The 17,755-nt window shown below is 42.6% G+C and overlaps 1 protein-coding gene across 4 annotated transcripts in view; it reads left to right on the top strand.

Moving 5' to 3' along the window:
• Positions 1–17,755, top strand: part of LOC126297897 (uncharacterized) — a 302,392-nt gene that overhangs the window by 58,891 nt on the left and 225,746 nt on the right. For 2 of the 4 annotated variants that reach the window (XM_049989205.1, XM_049989208.1), the window contains exon 4: positions 16,523–16,641. In XM_049989205.1, coding sequence (XP_049845162.1) covers positions 16,523–16,641 — 119 coding nt within the window. Of the gene's footprint in view, positions 1–16,522; positions 16,642–16,752; positions 17,428–17,755 lie in introns of those variants that run through there. The other 2 variants (XM_049989207.1, XM_049989204.1) reach the window with 2 other exon arrangements.

The raw sequence follows: 17,755 nt of genomic DNA, 5'->3' as shown, positions 1-17,755 counted from the left end.
CATTCTATCTGACGTCTCTCTCGAATCTTCTTCAGAGATAATCATAAGTGCCAACTCCAGAGGATCTGAGGGGGTCCGGGGCACCCTCAAAAATTCGTTTGGTGGGGCATAGCCACCAATAATTTAAGAAAATTATTAGTTATATTATGCTTTGTAAAATCACAAAATTATGTTGGAATTTTTTATTTTCCTTGTTTGACGATAGTTACTTTTTAGAATACATTCAGCAATGAGTTACAGCAAATAATTACTACTGTAGTAACCAGGTTAACTGAAAACGAGTAATGTGAATGACGGTGTTATGGCGCTGCGGAATTTGTCCCAATGCGCGAACCATCAGGTAAAGTTTGGCGCCAGTGGGCCATCACTGTGGCCGCAGCGACATCAAAAGATCTGGAGCAGAAGTGCCTGGAACCCTCCGCCTCGCATCGCCTTGATGCTTTGAGACTTTACGACGACGCGACTATATAAAGCCAACCTTGCTGTCGCAGTCATTGAGTGTGGATAGTTTCGTTCAGTGCATGCTGCAGAAGTGTTTAGTGTTCCGACTTTAGTGTCTAGTGGACTGTTTTATATGACTATATTTTATTCATTTACTGTAGTCTCGCAGTGTATTGTGAATTAAGTTTGCAATGGATAAATTTGCTACCAAAAAGGTGCGCTTGGAAGTTGAAGTCAGCCTCCAACAATTATTGTGTCATCAATTACTTCATCATCTTCAGGCGAGAACCATTCATAGCTGAAACCTGGACAATCCGGTAAGGGAGGATTATTTCAGAAGTCTTGGTTGATCAAATTATATGGCTAGAGTATGGAGCATCTACCGAAAAAGTTTTTTGCAAAACCTGTAAAGAGGCAGGTGCTAAAAATCTATTACAATTTTCTTCAAAGAAAGAAGTTGGATTTACTTCCCTAGTATTTTATAGCTGGAAAAAGGCTTTGCAAAAATTCTGTCTTCATGGAAATATGCTTATGCGTAAAGAAGGTGTTCTGAAAGTAAATTCTGTCAGTAACTGAAGTGTGGCCTCCCAATTGAATGAACTGTTAGATAGTGATATGAAGGAAGACAATTTTTACTACTGTGCAATTTCTATGCCGACAAGGACTAGCAATTAGAAGGCACAAAGATGTAAACTGAAATATTTTTCAATTGTTGGAACTCCGAAATAATGACATAGCTGAGTTTAAAGATTGGTTAGGGCGTTCAGGGTTTAAGTGGATGTCCCACGATATTCAAAACGAAATCATTGCTCTACTAGGAAAGTCTGTGTTGAGAAAGGTATTGGCTTCAATCAATAAGACTGAACATTTTTCTATCATGGTTGACGAAACAAGTGATTCTTCGATTCATGAACAAGTCTCATTTTGTATTCATACTGTTGATGATTAATTAATCATAAACAAAGGCTTTATTGGCTTATACGAGACCCCCAACACTGAATCACAAACTCTGTTTAGTATTTTAAAAGAAATTTTTCTTCGTCTTGATTTGTCAATGGATCACTTAAGAGGACAGTGCTATGATGGTGCCTCGAATATGGGAGGTAAGTTCAAAGGAATAACAAAGTTAGTTTTGGATACACATCCAAAAGCACGTTATGTGCACTGCACTGCTCACAGTTTAGACTTGGTAGTTGTGGACAGTCTCCGCCATCTTGCGTCTATGGGGAATATTATGGCTTTAGCCAAGGACTTAATAAACACCGTAAGGGAACCCAACAAAAAGATGGGACTTTTCAGAAGCATACGCTGTCTGAGCACCAACAACCTAGTTAGTCTACGACCCCTTTACCTGACTCGATGGACTGTGCAAGCTTCTTGTACATTGAGAATATTGAAAAACTTTGAAGAACTTCTAGAGATTTTTGAAACATTTTCTGCAGATGAAAAAACAGAGGCGGTTATAAATGTGAAGGCTACCTTGAGTCATTGTTGCATTCGAGACTTATTTCTTTTTATGTCTTTATTACCATGCAGTGACTCCAGTAGAGGATGTCAATGAAAGATTCAGTGCCCTCATTTAAGTATTACTGGTTTGGAAAAAAATATTCGAGGCCTTGAGTTGTATATTGAATGAATGTGTGATAGTTTTGAACACTTTCAGGAAGTGTGTTTAAAAGAAGAACCTTCACAAGTTGATGATCCTTTGCTTCCTTGGAATTGACGTATAGCAAAGAAGTATGAAAACAATGAAGCTAGCTCACCACACACTTTCAAAACCCAATAGGAATACTATAAAGTTATTTACATTGAAGTTTGTGAAATGGTGCACTCTTGCATTACTGAGCGGTTTGCTTCAACTAGACTCACACATCGTTTCATTTGATTGGTTGGTTGGTTGTTTTGGGGAAGAGACCAAACAGCGAGATTATCGCTCTCATAGGGTTATGGAAGGATGGGGAAGGAAGTCGGCCGTGCCCTTTCAAAGGAACCATCCCAGCATTTGCCTGGAGCAATTTAGGGAAACCACGGAAAACCTAAATCAGGATGGCTGGACGCAGGATTGAACCGTCGTCCTTCCGAATGCAAGTCCAGTGTGCTAACCACTGTGCCACTTCGCTCGGTCATTTCATTTGAACGCTTGCTTTTAGTAAACAGAGGTGAAACAAATTTGGATAAATCATCTGAGTTACTCAAAATTGACCTAAACATTGAGAGACTGCGCTTACGCTTGAATATGTTAGCTGATATCGCTAATAAAAAACGACTGGTCTTAAAAAAACATGCTTGATGTAAGAAAGTACATCACACAAGAGCCTGCATTTGGAGAAAATTTATGTGAAGTAGTGAAGTGCATTAAGCTTCTCCATGTAGTTCGAATCGCGTCAGCAACGGCAGAGAGGTTATTTAGCGCCCTTAGATGTCTGAAGTAATACAGAATTAAATACAACATAATGTTAAATTTTCAGTTATGAAATATTGATACTATTTTATTACTGTATTACTATACTGCTGCATTAGTTATTTTCAAATACTGAAATACACTCCTGGAAATGGAAAAAAGAACACATTGACACCGGTGTGTCAGACCCACCATACTTTCTCCGGACACTGCGAGAGGGCTGTACAAGCAATGATCACACTCACGGCACAGCGGACACACCAGGAACCGCGGTGTTGGCCGTCGAATGGCGCTAGCTGCGCAGCATTTGTGCACTGCCGCCGTCAGTGTCAGCCAGTTTGCCATGGCTTACGGAGCTCCATCACAGTCTTTAACACTGGTAGCATGCCGCGACAGCGTGGACGTGAACCATATGTGCAGTTGACGGACTTTGAGCGAGGGCATATAGTGGGCATGCGGGAGGCCGGGTGGACGTACCGCCGAATTGCTCAACACGTGGGGCGTGAGGTCTCCACAGTACATCGATGTTGTCGCCAGTGGTCGGCGGAAGGTGCACGTGCCCGTCGACCTGGGACCGGACCGCAGCGAAGAACGGATGCACGCCAAGACCGTAGGATCCTACGCAGTGCCATAGGGGACCGCACCGCCACTTCCCAGCAAATTAGGGACACTGTTGCTCCTGGGGTATCAGCGAGGACCATTCGCAACCGTCTTCATGAAGCTGGGCTACGGTCCCACACACCGTTACGCCGTCTTCCGCTCACGCCCCAACATCGTGCAGCCCGCCTCCAGCGGTGTCGCGACAGGCCTTGGTGCCAATGATGGTCGTATGTGTGTTTGGTGCCGTGCAGGTGAGCGCCACAATCAGGACTGCATACGACTGAGGCACACAGGGCCAACACCCGGCATCATGGTGTGGGGAGCGATCTCCTACACTGGCCGTACACCTCTGGTGATCGTCGAGGGGACACTGAATAGTGCACGGTACATCCAAACCGTCATCGAACCCATCGTTCTACCATTCCTAGACCGACAAGGGAACTTGCTGTTCCAACAGGACAATGCACGTCCGCATGTATCCCGTGCCACCCAGCGTGCTCTAGAAGGTGTAAATCAACTACCCTGGGCAGCAAGATCTCCGGATCTGTCCCCCATTGAGCATGTTTGGGACTGGATGAAGCGTCGTCTCACGCGGTCTGCACGTCCAGCACGAACGCTGGTCCAACTGAGGCGCAAGGTGGAAATGGCATGGCAAGCCGTTCCACAGGCCTACATCCAGCATCTCTACGATCGTCTCCATGGGAGAATAGCAGCCTGCATTGCTGCGAAAGGTGGATATACACTGTACTAGTGCCGACATTGTGCATGCTCTGTTGCCTGTGTCTATGTGCCTGTGGTTCTGTCAGTGTGATCATGTGATGTATCTGACCCCAGGAATGTGTCAATAAAGTTTCCCCTTCCTGGGACAATGAATTCTGTGTTCCTATTTCAATTTCCAGGAGTGTATTTTGGCGTGTAAGACCCAATTAAAACCCACTATTTACATACTTTTCGACTGAAAGTATTAGGCATACTGTATTAACTGTATTAAAGCATTAACTTTGAGAACTGGGTGTTGTGTGATGTCCTTAGGATAGTTAGGTTTAAGTAGTTCTAAATTCTAGGGCAATGATGACCGTAGATAGGTTTAAGTAGTTCTAAATTCTAGGGCAATGATGACCGTAGATGTTAAGTCCCATAGTGCTCAGAGCCATTTGAACCATAACTTTGAGATATTGTTTTTATTTAATGAACCCTGAGCCTTATTCAAAGTAAGCTTCAATTAGCTATTTCACTTATTAATCAAAGTGCTATTACTATGCGACAGCAATATTTTATGCTTTATCCTTTTAATGATAGTTTAGGATTTATTTAAATATAATTTCAGTCTTTTCAGAGCTATATATTCACAGCCTGTAATAGCATATAAGCATGATCATTACTGTAAATTAAATCACCTCTTTACGCAAATACTGTGCGTGTTTATGTTTTGTTTCTTTTTTGGAAGCCAAAAATGTGTCAAATTTGTCGAGTTTCCTGGAGTGTCGAGTTATCAAGAGTCCAGTTTTCGGGGTTCTAATGTTTAACATATGACTCTAAAATGCTTAAAAAAACTTTAAAACTCATAATTTTTTTTATCTAAAACTTAGAAAATTTCCCAGGGCGGGCAGGACCCCCAGTATGCCGCCCCCCAATATTTTTTATAATTCGGCATCCCTGGAGGTGATGGAAGTTGATGTCGCACTGGGGCAATCATTTCGGCCTAAAACTGAGTCTCCACCAATTGTGGGCTCCTCTCCCTGGCAGAAAATCAAGATGAGGGTACTACCACCACAGCAACGGCCCCTGTGCTTGTGTTTACAGGAAATACATTTTATCATCTGATGTTCCTACACTGCGGGGCTATATGTATATCGCAAGGATGGCCTGATTGGGTAAAGGGCCAAAGGAGCGTCGCCATTTTTGTCAATAATGGGCACCAGTCCTCTACTCTCCCCTGGATACTGACCTGCAACCAGTTCCAGTTGAAATTCATGCACGTCAGAGGTTTACAGTTTGCCCTCTTTATTTAACTTCACTGGATGCAGTAGACTCTGAGGCTCTCAGAGATCGTATGGAACAACTCCCTTGACCAGTTCTCCTCCTGGTAGACCTCAGTGCCCATCGTATTCTGTGGGGCTCAACCTCTACTTGCCCTTGGGGTCAAGTTTTACAGAGCGTTCTGACATCTCAAGAGCTGTGCATCCTAAACACTAGTACACAGACTCATTTCTGTGACGCTACTGGGTCAGTCTCAGCCATCGACCTATCTCTCTGCTCTCCAGCCCTCTCCGACTCTATTCAGTAGGACATCACTGATGACCTTCATCCCAGCGACCAATTCCCCATCTGCATTCACCTACTGAATGGTGTGTTGTTGGAACAGAAGCCATCAACATGGATGACTGGCAGGGATAACTGGATACTGTTCAGCCAGTTGGCTGTGTATGTAAACCGTGACAATGTCCAGGAATGTGATCCGTCATGCTGCTGACCTATCCATAACAAAGTCTTTCAGCCCTCTTAAGAGGCAACCTGTACCTTGGTGGACAGACAAGTGCCATTCAGCCATCTGGGACAGGCGTGCAGCTCTATGACGGTTTAAATGCCACTCAACAGCGGACCTGTTATTTACAGATCATTGATGCTGTCCACTATGAAGGAATTCGGCTGGCCATGGGCACTTATTGGATCAGTCACGTACTCAGCCTCTGTGCTGAGTTGGGGGAACCACCACTTGCCATCCAACACCAGCTCCTCATGGTGAGTCAGGCGTGTAAGTTGCTCGAAGTTCCAACTTCAGCTGCACACCATACTGTTGCTTGCCTGCCTCTGGAGTGCCTTTTCCCAACCGTCCATGAGCCACAATGCCATTTGGGATCCGTGTGCAGCGTGCGCTGGAGTCACTTTGTGTGGAGCCAGTACAACCCCAAATCCATGGTTTTAACTGTCTGTCGCCCTCGCTTCTAGAGATTCCAAGAGTGATTTTAGATTTGGTGCGGTACAGGAGAGATAGCACTCCTGCTTTTGTTTTCAAGGTGATATTTTATGACATTTTATCTGAGCACCGCAACCATGTTGCTGTTTTTATGGATGGTTTTAAGCAGGGGCTTTGTTCGTTGCTCTGTCGTCTTCCCAGATTGTGTCCTCAAGGTTATACTGCCTCCACAATTTACTATCTTTGACATAGAATTAAATGCGATCTTGTAGGCACTGGAGCAGATGAGACGTTCTCCCAGTGTTCGAATTCTTGTCTGTTCAGATTCTCTGAGTGCCCTTCACTTTCTCCACTATTTGTACCTAGCAGATGAAGTAAAGAATATCCAGGATGCCCCCCAACTATGACTGGAGAAGGTGGTGTCTTTCTGCTGGGTACCAGGGCACATGGGAATTGTGGGGAACAAAAGGGTGGATCGAACAGCCAAGGAGGTGTGTCTTGATCCTCAGCCATTTCAGTGTGCTATCCCCCTACATGATCTCACCTTGCTGTTGAGGTATAAAGTCCTGTGGCGATGGGAAGACGAGTGGCTGGAAGTGACTGAGAACAATCTCTGTGTAGCAAATCCAAAACCCGGTAGTGGAGTACTATCTCCCAGCCATGTCGACAGGACGACATCCTTCTTACTCATCTTCACACAGGCCACAGCCCCATGATGCATGGATTCTTACTTCGGCAAGAACACCTTCCAATGTATGGTGCCTGTGGCGTGCATATCACGGTGCGCCATATTTTGTTGGCCTGAATTTTATTTGCTGACTAATGTACTGCAGCAGATTTGCCAGCGGATCTGCAGTTTATTTTATGTAGTGATCAAATGAATGTGGTTCGAGTTTTGAAGTTTTTTGAATTGTCCAGCAATTTTAACAAGATTCGAGGGAGATATTTTCAGAATGTCAACAAGGTGGTTGGCTCACTCAAGTTTATTGTAAGTGGTCAGCCAGTCACATTTCCCTATGCTTTTCTCTTAGCTCGTCTGTGTTTGGTTTTAATTTCTTGATTAGCTATCTTCCCTCCTAACTGGTTTTAGTGCCTGTGAGAGTGCATGTGAGTTAGAGTAACTGTGTGGTCATTTCGAGTGCATGCGTGTACAACAATTTTAGCTCATCTCCACATTTGTTTGTTTTAATAAGTATAAGGGCGCTCATGACCTCGCCATTGGGGGCCCATACGATCCAAACACACACACACACACACACACACACACACACACACACACACACACACACACAAACCACTACTAGACAGCCTCCTGACTCTGTATCTAGTGGCACTATCCTGTCTCTACCTCATCCATGTCCCTGCACACTCTCAAAGGCATCACAACACCTTCCCTCACCCCTACCCTGTTATCCCTCCCCCTCCTACCCTATGCTTTGTCCTTACCCTCACCACCCACCCAGCACTGCTGTTCAAATCAGATGTAGGTGCAGTCCGTAGTCAGGTCACAACTGTTGGAGATAGTTGCTGTGTGTGTGTGTGTGTGTGTGTGTGTGTGTGTGTGTGTGTGTGTGTGTGTGTGTGTGTGTGTGTTTTGCACATCTCGTGTCACATTAATGTGACCACTGGGTGAGTTTGATATCTATATCCAGTAACCATTCGGACTGCAGGTGGCAGCACCAGCAGTGAAAAGTGTATGAAGCATGGCAGGGTGTCGAAAAAAACCGTTCAGTCGTTGTCAGAATGAGGAAACAGACTGATTTATCAGATGTCCAAAAGTGTGTGCTCATTGGCTTTCGGGCCAAGGGGTGAACCATGTCTAAAATGGCTAAGTTTGTAAACTGTTCACTTGCCACCATACTTAAATATATCAAGCATTGCTAGATCCAAAGGCAACTGTGGTGCACTACAGGCCATAGATGATGGCTGAACAATGACTATGGAGATGTGTACGGGCGAATAGACATGCAGCTCTTGAGCAACTGACCAGCAGATGAACCAAGGGGCTACCACAGTTACTTCTTAATGACCATTCAACAAACCTTGCTGCATATAGGCATCCACAGCAGGTGTGTGGTTCATTCATGCTTGATAATGGTTGGTCATCGGCGACAAAGGCCGGAATTTGCATGCCAGTACTTCAACTAGAAGTCCACTAATGGTGACAGGTGACCATTTCAGATGAATCAAGTTTTATGCAGATGGCTGTTAGCATGTACACCATGAAATGTCTGAATGCAAACACCCTGCAAGCATCGTCAGAATAGGAAATTTTTCTTGTCATTCTCAGAGTGACCATGTCAACCACTAAATGCAGTTTGCTTTTCCTTGGCACGATGGCAACACCAGCAGGACGGAGCGATGTGTCGCACAGCTTCCAGTGTATACACGTCATTCAAAGAGCATCAGAATCTCTCTCTTCCCTTATCCCAACACGTGCATATTCCCATACCTCAACTGTTCCATACTTTTTTCCCAGGTTTTTTACTATTTGTTTGCGTGTGTTTTTACATATTTGCACCTATTTGTGCGTATTATTTCGTATTTTTGCACGTCTTTATGTATTTTTGTGTGACTGTGTGTATTTTCACACGCCTTTTTCTGTTATCCAGCCTCCCTCACAACCACCTAATGCCTTCAGTTTCCCATTTCCTACGTCGTTACCCCGTTTCTTCAACATCATCCCTTCCACAATGAACAGCAGATCGATCTTTCTGTATCGTTTCAGAAAAATGTCCTTTTCCTGGTTAAAACCCAGTCCCAAACCTTGTTCCTTAAATGACGCCTAAACCATATTATTCTCCCCCCCTCCCCATCAAACGGCCTAACCATACAAATTCCTTTCTCTTGATGCCAGCTCTCCTTTCATAATGACATTTACATTTTCAGGGTCCACCAGTTCTTATCCTTCACAAATCTGGTGCTACAGAAACATATCTCCGTGGCACAGGCATCCCAGAACCACCTCTACTACCTCCACAAGATAGTGGTACTGTGCAGTCCCTACTATGTACACCATATCTCTGAAACTGAATCCCTTTCTCTATAGCACCTGGAAGAGCATTCCAGACACCAGCTTCATAAGTTATCCAACCTGCTGACATCCTGCTGCCGCTTTGAGCACCATTATCCAACTCATGTCCTACCTACAGTGTTCCTCATCATCAACCCCTCATAGCATCCAGAAACTGACTAGCTGACCTATTCAGCTTCCCACATCCCCCAAATCTCCCTACCAACACTCCACTAAATCTGGAGCCAGAAAAATTGTCGAAAGCTGTCGATAACCTTTCCACCAAAATCTGAAGCCCCATGGAAGTTTCAGTCCTATCCAGAGGCCTCACTTTCAGCCTACACCCAAATTTAACCACATAGAACTTGTCAAAGACATACTGTCATTCTCCTAATCCTTGCAATGGAACCACTCCCTCCAGCGAAACCAAGCCTAATCCCACTATTGGATCTTGTTGTCTTAGTTCAAGCCACCATCCAATCATGATCTTCCCACCACCCTTCCACCTAATCACCCCCTGGTCATTTTCCACAAATTCCTTACATCCAATCTGGTCTCACCATCCTTCCCCAATCCCTTCCTAAGAACAATAGCCTTTCAGTTGAAGAAATGAGAGCTATACACATCCTCAAAACAGATCCTCACCTAATCATCCTATGTGCAGACACAGGTTCCCCCACTGTCACTATTAATCACAGTGATTGCCTGGCAGAAGATCTCTGCCAATCGTATGACTCCTCCACGTTTAAACTCTGCCATGTTGATTCCATCCCAGAAATTCAAAAATGGCTCTGAGCACTATGGGACTTAACTGCTGAGGTCATCAGTCTCCTAGAACTTAGAACTACTTAAACCTAACCAACCTAAGGACATCACACACATCCATGCCCAAGGCAGGATTTGAACCTGCGACCGCAGTGGTCGCCCGGTTCCAGACTGTAGCGCCTAGAACCTCTAGGCCACTCCGGCCGGCCCCATCCCAGAAATTCAACATAACCTGCAACCCATACTTAAAGCCTTAGTTCCTCGACAGAACCTCTCCCATGAATCCATTTTCCTTTTCACCTCTCTGATAGCCCACACACTCGCTTTCTACAAGCTACCTAAAACCAACCAAACCAACATTCCTGGACACCGCAACAATAGGTGGTTACTGTGCTCCCACTGAAAGAATTTTGCTCTTCATTTATCAGCACCTCCAACCAAGTGCCAAAAATATAGCCCCAAGGGCAAAGATATCAACCAAATCTTTCACTGACTCTCCACCATCCCCACTCTTTTACTTCATAGATACTTACTCATCACTGTTGACACCACTTCCCTATACACGAACATCCCTCATGCCCATGATCTTACCACTATTGGGCATTACCTCCCCCAGCATCTTTCAGATTCCAAACCCACTACCTCATTCCTGATACACCTTAGTAACTTTATACTAACATACAATTACATTTCCTTCGAAGGAAAGGTATACAAACACATCTGTGGCACAGATATGGGCCCCCACATGGCACCATCCTATGTGAACCTGTTTATGGGCCATCTAGAGGAAGTCTTCCTAGCCTCCCTAAACCCCAAAACCCTAGTGTGGTTCAGGTTCATTGATGATATCTTCATGATCTGGACTCAAAGTCAAGACACCATATCCTCATTCCTTCGCAACCCCAATCCCTTCTCTCCCAACTTCTTCACCAGTCCTCCTATACCCTGTGTGCCACATTCCTGGATGTTGCCCTTCTCTTCTCTGATAGCTCCATCCACAGCTCTGTGCACATTAAACCCACCAGCCTCCAACAGTACTTGCACTTCTACCACTGCCATCCGTTTCACACAAAAACATACCTCCCATACAGCCTGGCCACCTGGGGGGCAGCATATCTGGAGTAACAAGAACACCCTTCCCCAGTACGCTGTAGGCCTCACAAAGGCTTTCACAGACAGGCACTCTACCCCAGACCTAGTTTTCAAACAGATTTCCCATTCCATATCCCCTTGCACCTTCATTCTTCCCCCACCCGAAAGAACCAGCTACAGAGGAGTGCTCCCTTTCTCACTCAGTATCACCCCAGACTGGAACATCTAAACCACATTCTTTGTTAGGGCTTTGATTGTGTATGTGCCCTGAAATGAGAGACATCCTACCCAAGATTCTTCCCACCACTCCCAAAGTGATGTCCCGTGCTCTTCAATTCTATGACATCCTAGTCAATCCCTATGCCACTCCCAATCCCAGCCCCTTGCCACAGGGATGATATCCTTCTGGAAGACCCAGGTCAAAGACCCAATCACCCACTAAGCACTTCCTGTTCCAGTCTTGTCACAGGCTTGTCCTCCACCATCAAGGGCTGAGCCACCCAAAAGCAGCCACTCCCTATACCAGCTCAGCTGCAATCGTTGCACACCTTTTTGTATTGCTATGATTACAAACCTCCCTCCACCCAATAGTTTCTGCCCCCTCTGTCCTATCACCTACTCTCAGTTTACTTCCTCTCACCCTTACTGTGCATCACTCTCTGCCAACACACCCAGCAGTCATTTTCCCTCTCTGCTCCTTTCCTTTTCCATTCCCCCCCCCCCCTCTAATGAATTCTAATCTCAGCTTGCTCCACCAGACAGCACTCTTCTCTCCCCTTTTTCCCCTCTGTGCTCCTTTTCTTTTCCATTCCGTCCCTCCCCCCTCCCCCCAATGAATTCTAATCCCTTCTTGCTCCACCAGACAGCACTCTTCTCTCCCACCATACATACCCTACTATCCCTCCCCTTCATGGCTTCACTCGATATTCCTGCTTTCATTCAATACAACAGCTGCAGTGTGGCCAGAGCGGTTACAGGTAGTGGTCTTGTGTGCTTGAGGTACGCCTGCTTGTGCAAATATATGGGTGTGTGTGCTTTCTTTTTTTTCTGAAGAAGGCTTTGACTGAAACCTCAGTGTGTAACAGTTCTTTCAGTATGCCTGTCTGCAACTCAATGTGTCATCTTTATGGTGAAGAGCACTCTGTCTGTACTTTTCATAATGCAGTTTTTATCCCATCCTGGAGTTTCTATTGTTTGTAATTATAAATAAAATAATCTCTGACTGCAGCAATGATATTAAAAAGTTATTAGGTGATCGATTTTGGAACAGCCAATCCCTTCTTAAGATGTATCCTAGGTATACATTTAATCAGTGTTAGGTATTATTTTCCAGATCACAGCTGGATGTCAGCCAGATAGAAAGTGTGAAAGCTCCACTTCCACCTCCATACCACCACACAACATTATACCTCATAGACTGGCAAGAGACTCGTCGTATACACTTCTAAGCTGCTATTATCTAACACTTCAAATGAAGCATTTTAACTTTACATAGACCACTATTAACTGTCTATACAGGATGAACATCCATAAAACTGACAAACTCCAGGAACAGATTCCTGACTGGAAATCGTGGAAAAATTTCTTATGAACATGCATCCAGAAATGAGACAGTGTGTGTGCAATAAGAACTAATCATCCTGGAACATGGTACAGTGCATCCACCTCACAACATATGTTCAAAGTGGCCTTCGTGGGATGCAATGCACACATTCAACTGTTGCATCATACTTTGGCATTCACCATGCTTGTGGGCCACTTGCCTCGAGCTTGTGCTAGGGTTCGTTCGTCTCAATACCCTGCACAACACTGTCCTCCAAATATGGTGTATGTATGGTCCACAGCCTCCCTGCGTGTTTGATCTGTCTGAAAGTGCCCATGGTCACATAAATGCCCAAACAGGGCTTGAAGTGTTGAGTGCTTTTGACAAGGGATTTCAAATTGATTCTGTATTTCTAGATTTCCAGAAGGCTTTTGACATGAAATTGCATGCTAATGGAATATTGTCCCAGTTCTGTAACTGGATTCACGATTTCCTGTCTGAGAGGTCACAGTTTGTAGTAATTAATGCGAAGTCAAAGAGTAAAACAGAAATGACTTCTGGTGTTCCCCAAAGTAGTGTTATAGGCTCTTTGCTGTTCCTTATCTGTATAAATGATTTAGGAGACAATCTGAGCAGCTGTCTTAGGTTGTTTCCATATGACGTTGCAATTTATCGACTAGTAAATCCATCAGAAGGTCAACACAAATTGCAAAACGATTTAGAAAAGATATCTGTTTGGTGAAAAAATTGGAAATTGACCCTAAATAATGAAAAGTGTGAGGTTATCAACATGAGTGCTAAAGGAATCCATTAAACTTTGGTTACACGATAAATCAGTCAAATTTAAAGCTCATAAATTCAACTAAATACCTAGGAATTACAATTACGGTTAACTTAAATTGTAAGGAACACGCATAAAATGTAGTAGGAAAGGCTAAACAAAGGCTGTGTGGTATTAGCAAGACAGTTAGATAATGTAACAGAGCTACTAAAGAGACTGCCTACACTACACTTGTCTGTCCTCTTTAAGAACTCTGCTGCACGGTTTGGGATTCTTACCAGTAGGATCGACAGAGTACATTGAGAAACTTCAAGGAAAAGAAGCACATTTTGTATTATCACGAAATAGGGGAGACAGTGTCACTGAAATGATACGGGATCTGGGGTGGACATCATTAAAACAAATGCATTTTTCATTGCATTGGAATCTTCTCATGACATCTCAATCACCAACTTTCTCCTCTGAATGCAAAAATATTTTGTGGATACAAACCTACATAGGGAGAAATGATCATCATAATAAAATAAGAAAAATCAGAGCTCGCATGGAAGTAGGCGTTTTTTTTCTGCATGCTGTACGAGACTGGAATAGTAGAGAATTATTGTGAAAGTGGTTTTATGAACCCTCTGCCAGGCAGTTAAATGTGGTTTATCTGGTGTCTGTGAGGGTACTTTTTTTACTTCAGGGTACTGCTTCTTGACAGTTTCCATTTCCTTGGCCATACAGAAACACCACCTTGGCTTCTCTACATGAATAATTGACCATTCTGCTCCTTACAGTATCTGGTGTAAATCACACAACCTGCAACACACAAAGAACACGTCATGTGGCCAGAGGAACTCCCATTCATCCACACCATCTACCATGCCAACAATGTATTTCTGAACACATGTTAATAGCACCTGTTTTCCTCCATTTAGTCAGGAATCCATCCCTGTTTGTCAGCTTTATTAAGGTTCACCTTGTATACTGTCAATGCTAGAAGCTATCTGATACATATATCATTGGAGATAGTAAGAATGAATATTCCTTTACTCAGGTAAGTTGTAGGAGTGGCTAGTGAGGTATTCTTTTACTTTGTGTTTAAATATTTGTGGGTTTTAAATTTCCTGCCTGATACCCTCCTGGAGACTTTTGCCCCAGACTATAATACTCCGTTTTGAATCCTAGAGAGATACATCTAGTCCTTATAAAAATTGTTTCTACTTCAGGTATTGCAGTTGTAAACAGCTGTGTTCATTCTAATTTCACTCTTGTTATTAACCACAAACACGATTAGGGAGTGTATGTATTGTCATGTAAGTGGAAGAATCCATCGGTTCCTGAAGAGGCTTCTACAAGGTGTCCAGTTACCAAGATTACATTGTATTCTTTCTATGTGCCTCTGTAGAGTAAATACTATTTTTTTCACCTTAGCTGCAATGTCCCTCAAGATTATAGCATGTGACAGTACTGAAAATGTGCTAACAATTCTGTTTGCAGGTCAACACATTGGGAGAGATTTCAGAGTGCAAAGCAGGCCGAACAGAGCTTCTTCATTTACCTTATCCACATATTGTTGCCACCACGGTTTATTATCCATGTGGGTACCGATGAATTTCACTCTTGAAGTCTCTCCCAATGTGTGTCCATTGATCTTTGCTTCTGGGATCTGTGTTTGCTGTGTACTCAGACGTGTTTGAACCTCATACAAATACACTTGTCCAGAATTAAAACAATCAACATCTTTCTTATATGCTGCAAGAACTTTGCATATATACTTCGTTTTCTTAGCTCTACTCCTGTACTTGTGTCAAAATTTGGTACTGTGTGATATTTAGTGCTGTAATTCACATTAATAAATATTTGTGCCTGAATGGCAGTTTATTTTAAATCCCTTATTCAGTCTTTTTCAGTATTTGGATTCTATTGTAATTCATGAAGTTTCCTCAAGGAAAGACATATACTGTCTGTTTTCAGGCATACAGCCAATAATTATTATTCCCCCTTCTGCAATCTGGGCTGAAACCATTCCAGCCAATGCCAAGACAAGTCATTAATTGATTTATCAACTATACTATCATAGAAAGGAATAATGACGTGTCAACTCTGTGCCCAAAAGCTGGCTATTCCTTTGGTTTATGAGGACATGCTGAAAAGTAATGCCTCTAAACTTTTCATGTGAAAATACTTTAAGGTTTTTAAGTAAATCAATTGCTGTTAACCCTCTACATCTTTAGTCTTCATATCTACATATTTATTTCTCAACAGTCATTCTTGCAACAAACATATTTCTCCCACTGAGAGACCAATTTGTTGGTACCGTCACTATAGAATGTTTCCACTTTGTTGGTAGAGCCACAACCTCACCTCTGCTTGCACTGCTTCCATCATCATCAAATTGAAGTCATTGAAGGTGTTCTTTAAGTTTTGGAAAATTGGATAGAGCAGCCAAGTTAGGACCATATGGAGGAGGATCGATAACAGTGAACCCAAGGTCTTGGATTGTTGTAGATGTCGCACTGCTTGTGTGTGTTCTGGCACCTTCATGCTGAAGGAGAGAGTGCTCCATTTGTGGATGAACTAGTCAAAACTCGATTACAGCTCGCTGTTTCCCATGTAACAACAGTTAACGTTCCACACTGCTGTCTTACACATTACAATTTGGAGCCCTTCTAGTCGTAGAAGGGTGCAAATATGTAGAAATGCTGAATAAAAATGTAGAGTGTTAACAACAATCGTTTTATTTAAGAAAGCTTTTAGAGTTTCAGATAAAAAATTGAGAGTCATTTCTTTTCTGTACATTTATTTTCCTTGCATTTATTGTTTGCATTTTCTTCTTCTGTTCTTCAAAAGAAAGTGATGTAAACACCTTTTTATCTCATTTGTGGCATGTTTTTGCTGATTTTTCAGTAAAAAATTAATGTTCAGTACTTATCATAAGCAATCTTTTTAATTTGCAGATTTGTTAATTATAACTTTTCTTCCAGGTTGATGAACTTATAGAAAAAGAAATACAAAAATGCTGTCTTACGGGAATTTCAATAATCGAGCAAAGTCTGGCAGAACTAAATGATGCTATTGCCAAAATGGGAGATTACAAAAAACAGTAAGTTATATACCTATACTGAAATCAAAGATATTGGTTCATTTGTGTTCCTACTTCTATATTATTTACCTATGACAACTGAATTTGTGCCAGAATAGAATTCAATTACAGACATGTTTATCGTGAGCTGTTGCTTTAACCAATGAAATCGCCTGGGCACACCTCCATTTCAGTGTATCTGATGTTTCCCTCTTTCAACTTCAAAACCCAGAGGTTTATTCACTATCTGTGTGGGAATAGCGCCATTAACAAAACAGGTTTGTTGGTGCAGCTGTACAGTACTTCAGACCGAGAGGTGTAAATATTAATGGAAACATAAATATATTTGTTTGAAGGATATGAGTTAAGACAATAATAGTAAGTGTTGTTCCTCTACTCTTACAGTCCATTAGCTATGACTATTTAATAACGTTACTGGTAAAATTAAACACCATACATGTTTCAAGGTTAATGACTTTAGAAATTTCATTGAGGATGGACTGCATGTAGAAGTAATCCTTCATTTGAGGTACACCACATCTTATGCAGCTCTTGCGTAGTATGTTCAGTCCATAATATTGACTAGATGTTTACATGCAACCATAACAAAACAGTGTACTTATGTTGCAAAAACATGTAGTTTTAAATTATTAGTATGTGTCTGTTGAATTAGTCATTAACTGATCACATTCCCTTGAACAAGGCATACAGTAACAATGTGAACCAGCTGTTACAATCTAAAAAAGTAATAACTGTTGTTAAATTGCAATAAATGGTGTGATTAAGTACCAGATGATGAATCCAAAACTCTGGAGTTTGATTCTTAGCCAGTCCTAAGATTTTAATCCATCGTCCCTCACTTCTTTCACCTCCAGCAATGTTTGTTGAAGTGAAAAATAAGTTGCACTCTAGTTTAGAATCCAAAATCAACTGTAGGTCTCCCTATAACAGATCAGGTAAGTCAGGTTGGAGGAAGGCAATGGCATACCACCCCCAATAAGACCATACCTAGTAAATTACACTGAATCCTCTAACCACACTATCTCTGTTTTCGTTTTTATGCTTTTTGTTTCAAGTGATATCCCTCTTGAAATTCTAACTTTCAAAGTGCAAGGATGCCTGAGTCACAGGTTAA

This window comes from Schistocerca gregaria, chromosome X, assembly GCF_023897955.1.
Source record: "Schistocerca gregaria isolate iqSchGreg1 chromosome X, iqSchGreg1.2, whole genome shotgun sequence".
Classification (NCBI taxonomy): Eukaryota; Metazoa; Arthropoda; class Insecta; order Orthoptera; family Acrididae; genus Schistocerca; species Schistocerca gregaria.
The sequence above is the reverse complement of the archived record's forward strand: the minus strand, read 5'-3'. Positions and strand labels throughout refer to the sequence as shown.